The sequence below is a fragment of the Perca fluviatilis genome, chromosome 5 (assembly GCF_010015445.1).
Source record: "Perca fluviatilis chromosome 5, GENO_Pfluv_1.0, whole genome shotgun sequence".
NCBI classification, from domain to species: domain Eukaryota; kingdom Metazoa; phylum Chordata; class Actinopteri; order Perciformes; family Percidae; genus Perca; species Perca fluviatilis.
This window is the reverse complement of record NC_053116.1, coordinates 38,322,993-38,329,815: the sequence shown is the minus strand read 5'-3', so window position 1 is coordinate 38,329,815 and position 6,823 is coordinate 38,322,993. Positions and strand designations below refer to the sequence as shown.

General features: G+C 39.9%; 1 protein-coding gene across 1 annotated transcript in view; it reads left to right on the top strand.

The window, feature by feature from the left end:
* LOC120559058 (HEAT repeat-containing protein 1-like) overlaps positions 1–550 on the top strand; it is a 7,641-nt gene extending 7,091 nt beyond the window's left edge. The window contains exons 8-9 of the mRNA XM_039800480.1: positions 244–365; positions 511–550. Of these exons, the coding sequence (XP_039656414.1) occupies positions 244–365; positions 511–534 (146 nt within the window). The 3' untranslated portion in view covers positions 535–550. The remainder of the gene's footprint in view (positions 1–243; positions 366–510) is intronic.
* Positions 551–6,823: the final 6,273 nt, after the last annotated feature.

Here is a 6,823-nt window from a genome sequence, read left to right as displayed (position 1 = left end):
TCTATACACGCTAAAAGTCCTGATTATTTACATGGAGTCTGGTGGAGATATGCTGGCTCTATACACCTAAAAGTCCTGATTATTTACATGGAGTCTGGTGGAGATATGCTGGCTCTATACACACTAAAAGTCCTGATTATTTACATGGAGTAAGAAGAAGAAGTTTGTAGTTGTGTTGGTGGATGTGTGTGTGTGTGATGTGTGTGTGTGTGTGATGTGTGGTGTGGTGTGTTTCTCACACAGAGCTGGACGAGGTGATGGAGAAGCGCTCTGATCCCGACTTCGTAGGTCTGGCCAACGAGCGTCTCGTCTCCACGGTGACCAAGAACCTGACCAGCATGGAGCACTTCTCCAGGCGGGACGCGGTGAGCCTTTGGGTCACTTTTTAACTTGTGTGTGTGTGTGTGTGTGTGTGGGTGTGTGTGTGTGTGTGTGTGTGTGTGTGTGTGTGTGTGTGTGTTAACATTGTGTTGTGTTGTGTGTTGTGTTGTGTGTGTCTGTGTGTGTTAGCTGGAGAAGCTGTGTGTGTGTTAACATTGTGTTGTGTTGTGTGCGTCAGCTGGAGAAGCTGTGTGTTAACATTGTGTTGTGTTGTGTGTGTCTGTGTGCGTCAGCTGGAGAAGCTGTGTGTGTTAACATTGTGTTGTGTTGTGTGTGTCTGTGTGCGTCAGCTGGAGAAGCTGTGTGTGTTAACATTGTGTTGTGTGTCGGGGGCGTCAGCTGCTGAGTAGCGTTGTGTTACACATTGTGTTGTGTTGTGTGCTGTGTGTGTGTCAGCTGGAGAAGCTGTGTGTGTTAACATTGTGTTGTGTTGCGGTGTCGTGCGGCCAGCTGAGAAGCTGTGTGTGTGTTAACATTGTGTTGTGTGTGTGTGTGTGCGTCAGCTGGAGAAGCTGTGTGTGTTAACATTGTGTTGTGTGTCTGTGTGCGTCAGCTGGAGAAGCTGTGTGTGTTAACATTGTGTTGTGTTGTGTGTTGTGTGTGTGCGTCAGCTGGAGAAGCTGTGTGTGTGTTAACATTGTGTTGTGTGTGTGTGTGTGCGTCAGCTGGAGAAGCTGTGTGTGTGTTAACATTGTGTGTGTGTGTGTGTGTTAACATTGTGTTGTGTTGTGTGTTGTGTGTGTGTGTGTTAGCTGGAGAAGCTGTGTGTTAACATTGTTTTGTTGTGTGTTTTTAATTTTAATTTAATTTTTATAATTATTTTTTTTTTTTTTGTGTTTTAATTTTAATAAAATTTGTGTTTTTTTTTTAGAATTTTTTTTTTTTTTTTTATTTTTTTTTTTTTTTTTATTTTTTTTTTTTTTTTTTTTTTTTTTTGAGGTAAATTGTTTTGTTTTTGTGGTTTTTTTGTTTATGTTTTTGGGGGGTGGTCGTGTGGCCCCTCCAGCTTCTTCTTCTGTTCTTCCCTGTCTTTGTGCTGGGCCTGGTAGTAAGTAAAGATAAATATAAAAAGGGGGGTGTGTGTGAGTGGAGGTAAGTGAAAAATAAGTGTGGAAGGTAAGAGTGGGTTGAAGATGTGTGTAGGGGGTGGAAAAAAAAGGTGTGTGTATAAAAGTGGAAGGTGTGTTTTAAAAGTATGAGAGATAGAGAAGTAGTATGTATTATTGGTTAATAAAAGAAAGTTTTTTATTAGAAGATGAGTATTTTGTGGAGGTCTAACTTGCGGGGGCCCTTTCTTTCTTTTTTTTTCCTTTTTCTGCTTGCTCCTTGGGCGGTTAGGGGCTACCCAGCACCTGCTGACGGCTCAGAGGGTCTACACGCTGCTGGAGGCGCCGCTGCTGGACGCCATCGGGCACGCCACGGGCGCCACTCAGGTCAGACCATCACGCGAGAGAGAGACAGAGAGTCTAATCTTGAATTCATAAAAAATAACGCAACTAATGACCAGTCGCCTTTGTTTGTCTGTCTGTCTGTATCTCTGTGTGTGTGTGTGTCTGTGTGTGTGTGTGTGTGTGTGTGTGTGTGTGTGTCTCTCTGAACAGGAAGTGGAGCCCCTTGGCTCCGCCCCCCCCTCCTTCTCTGCAGCTCTGACTCTGTTCCTGCAGCAGCCGGACCGATGGTTCAGCGTGGTCCTCGTCTCTCTGCTCAGAGACTTCATCTGCTCACTACGCTGCCATGACAACACCTTCAGAGGTCACACACACACACACACACACACACACACACAGACACACACACACACACACAGACAGAGACACATAAACACACACAGACACACACACAGACACACACCACACACACACACACACACACACTGACACACACACACACAAACATACACACAACACACACACAGACAAAGACACACATAAACACACACAGACACACACACACACACACACACCCAAACAACACCACCCCACACACACACCACACACACACACACACACACACACACAGACAGAGACAGACACACACACAGAAATACACACACACACACACACACAGACACACATACAGACACACACACAGACACACACACACACACACACACACACAAAACCCCTAACAATAACACAGACAGACAGACACACATAACAAATATCATACCACACCACAGACAGAGACAGACACATCAATATCCAATAAACACACATCATCACCACCACACCATCATCACACACTACCACAGACACATACCACAATAATAATACCATCACTCACAGCACTATCATCATCAATACCATCATCAATAACTATCAACACAGACATACCCATCACCCTCATCATCATCATCATCATCAGACAGACAGATTACTACACCAATAACATACCAATTCCAATATACCATCATCACCACATACCATCATCATCATCATCATTAACATCATCATCATCATCATCATCATCATCAATTACATACAATCATCATCAAAATCATCATATCATCATCACCAATAACAGCAGAGATTAACATACCACCATCATCATCAACATAATATCATCATCATCATCATCATCATCATACATACATCATCATCAATATACACAACATCATCATCATCAGATCAATAATTAGCTAATAATGTAACCGAACGAAGTGTCACCGAAAGAAATCTGTATATTCTGTTTGATAAGATCATTACTTACCCCTAGCCTTTCCTTTTTTTACTCAATAACCCTAGTTTGATAAAATGTAATATATTTCACATGGATTAATCATGAAAAGATTGCTGCATCTGTATCCTTCATAACTTGGGCTGTTGTTTAGGTTTTAGTAAGCTCGACAAACCGTTCTAACTGTGTGTTCAGAGATTTGCCCTGGATTACAGAACTATGGATGTCTTCATGTTGAGGAGTAAATTTCACCAAAACCAGAAAGTCAAATCCATGGTATTTAAAGTGTGTTTTCAGTCATCCAGGTCAGAGGGATGCCTTGAATTACTCAACAAGAGCAAAGTGTCTTAAACCATGCAAAAATCAGCAGTCATGCATTTTTGAAGTAAAAACATGACCAGTCCAGGGTCAGTAAAATTGCAATTTCCATATTCCCTTGAATGCAGCAGTAGCTAGTGCAGGTGCAGTTGCACGATCCTCCTCCCCACCGTATGTCTCAACTGACCTGGTTGTGACCTCTGAAACAGAGGCCCAGGAACAGACAGTTTGGGCATCAATTCAGTTATTTTTAAAACCAAACCTCAGATTATTTTATGCTATACATGTTCAATAAAGACTAATGTATTAAATATGTATTCATTATAATTATATTTATAGTTATTTAAGAGATGATTAAGATATTTTGATACTTAAGTAATAGCTTACAACAGGCCATAGTATGTTGTGATAAAGGCACAACATATAGCAGGGCAGATAATGTTAGCCTAGCACAGACTTTTTGCACAGACTATTTCTTTTACATAAAGCTAATGAAAAGGCACACAATAACAAAACTAACTTAACAATCCGAGACAGGAACTAGACAAGCAACTAACTACTGGCGGCAGTGGTAGAAGAGCAACTCCTGTTTTCTGCTAGATTAAAATTGCTGTGTTTATCAATGAAGAAGGCTTTTAAGAGGCATAGACAACAACTTCAATTCCTTTTAGTAAAGGGCTGTCTGATGGCAAAATACACGTGAAAAAATTCTAAATATATACAGTATATAGATGCTCGCCAACCAACTCTGTTTCATGGCAGTGTGTGTGCAGATGAACAGCTGTTTGTTGCACCAGCTATCAGTTTGTGTAATGTTGTATCTCAAACTTGGAGTGATACTTGTTGTTCAAAGGAATTCTAATTATAGCTTTTGTATGTGGTTGTTATTATATCACTGTTATGAACCAGAACAAATCAGTTTGCTTGATTTGAGCAACCTTTTATATTATGGTTTTGATAGTTTAGTTATGCCATCTCATTGCTGGACTACCATACCTGATATTCAAGCTCATTTGAAGGTTTGGTGCAGTTCAGCTTTATTGCTTGCCATCCATTCTCCTTTTTTCCCCACCATGGATACTTCTGATGTTGCTTCAGATCTGCATCTTATCCCTACATTTCATTTACATATAGATAATATAGTATAAGCTAACAATGATGAATACATTGTTACTTTTGTAATTAACTTTAAAAAGCTGTAAGGCCTAAAGAGAACTATGAATACAATTCTGAAAACTTTAAGCTCATGTATTAATAACAATACTCCAAACCATATAATTTCTATGGTTCAGACTGCTTAAAGCTGCTTACACATAAAAGCCGGCAAAATGCGCTCTGCGGCGGAGCCAATCCATTGAGAGCAGTGCGCCCAACTAGGCACTCGCTACCCTGGCATCATGCACCTCTCAGAATTGCCGGGTGCTCAGCTTGCTCTCAGCACAATTACATTTTTTCACTCAAATTCTAAATCAAACAGGACATCTTAAAGGCCCCTTTCAGTGTATTTTGACATATTTATGGTATTTTTATTTTTTTGAGTCATTTTCATGACAATTTTGAGTAACAAGTGAGAGGCAGTTTCTGTGTTGTTCTAATAATTGTCTCATTTGTGGTCTGATAAACACTGACTTTATCAAATTGGAAGTTTCTAATATATTATAGAAGAGTTTAGACCAAAGATTGGCGGGAGACACAACTGTTTTAGAACATTGCAGTTTCAGCAGTCTAAACTGGCTCATCTCAGCTGGACACAAACCGGCTAATGGTGTTGCTGCGACTCAGCTGGTCAAGTCTCAAGAGGCTGGTTTTAAAAGCGTTAGAGGCGTCTTCTGTTTCAACAGAAGTCAGCTGGTTAGTGAGCTTACAAACTATAGAAATAAAATGATCCATAATGCATTTATTTCTGTTACAAACTCTCAGCTGGTGGAAATGGCAGTTTTAGACAGTGGCTCAACGAGCGCTGCAACCAGGGTTTGTGGTGGAGCGAGTTAGAGAGAGATTGAAGAGAGGGAGCTGCGTTAGAACAAAGTTGAGAATCAGAGAACTACAATATATGAAATATATTTTGATGAATGTTATGAACATGTAAGATAAAAATATGTATATTTATTATTAATTAATTTTGTATTGATGGGGAGAAAAATTTATTAATTTAGTATAAAAAAACCCAATAATAATGAAGAAATTAATTTCAAATAATGCCAAATATTTGTCTGCTTATATGCTAAAACTTTCAGTGTTTGTAGCGTATGGTTTAAATTATAGTCTTAAATTGAGCTAATGTTACCACATTTAAAGAGAAACACTGTTACACACAATCTGTCATGTTCAAGTCCCCATCCTGACCACCCCACCCCCACTCTGGCCATGCCTTTACCATGTGGCAAACATGAGGTGTGTTTGCCTGCGTGTCCAGGCCCTCCCCTTACATTAGGTGAGTTTGGCGTGGTGTGAACTCAAATATCAACTGAACGGATAAGAGCGCTGACATGCACAAGCATCTATACCAGGGGTGGCCAACCAGTTCAGAATAAAGAGCCACAATAAAACCGCACCAGCAGCAAAAGCCACACAACACATGCAGGTCCACATTACAGCAACAACCATGACTTCCATATCTAATGAAGCTCATAATACATAACAGTTTTTCATAGTTTTTTTTTTTACTTAGATGGACTCAGTGGGAAACCTGACAGTCTTTGTTACCCACAATCCTTTTTAGGTCTGATTGTACTTCGGTTGTGGCCCCTCTTTCACTCATTTGTCACTAGAGGGGCTTTCAAACAATCTGACTCAGCAGTGAAAGGGTTAATATTGAGGAAGGTGATCTGGGGCTGCTTTGTTTTCCTCAGGCTGCAGAATCTGTCCATAAAAAACTCTGCTGCGTTATTTTTTATTTTAAAATAATTGTCAGATGCATTCAAGTGCTTTTTTAACCAATCTGAAATGTTTCAAAAAGTTTAAAAAAAAAAAATCCACCAATAACACAGCCACACAGTAAGAGCCTCAAAGGAGAAGGCACAGAGCGCATGACGCTCACAAGACCCACAGGTTCGCCACCCTGATCTATACAGATATTTTGATGAATGTTATGAACATGTAAGATAAAAATATTTATTATAATTATTATTAATTTTTTCCTAATGAGGAAAAATGTATCCATTAGTATGTACACTTGTCATTGGCTTAATTTTGAGGAAAAAACTAACTAATAATAAATTAAAAATTAAAAATAATTATTTTTATTTCAAGTTAAGCCAAAAGCATTAGTCTGCTTATATGCTGAAAGGTTTCAGGGTTACGTTTGGTTTCGATCGTTTTCTCAAATTGAGCTACTGGCCGCGGTTAAAGAAAAACACTGTTACACCGTATGTCATGTTCAAGTCCCCATCCGACACGCCCATCCCCCACTCTGGCCATGTGGCCAGTGTGTATGACGAGTCCCCAT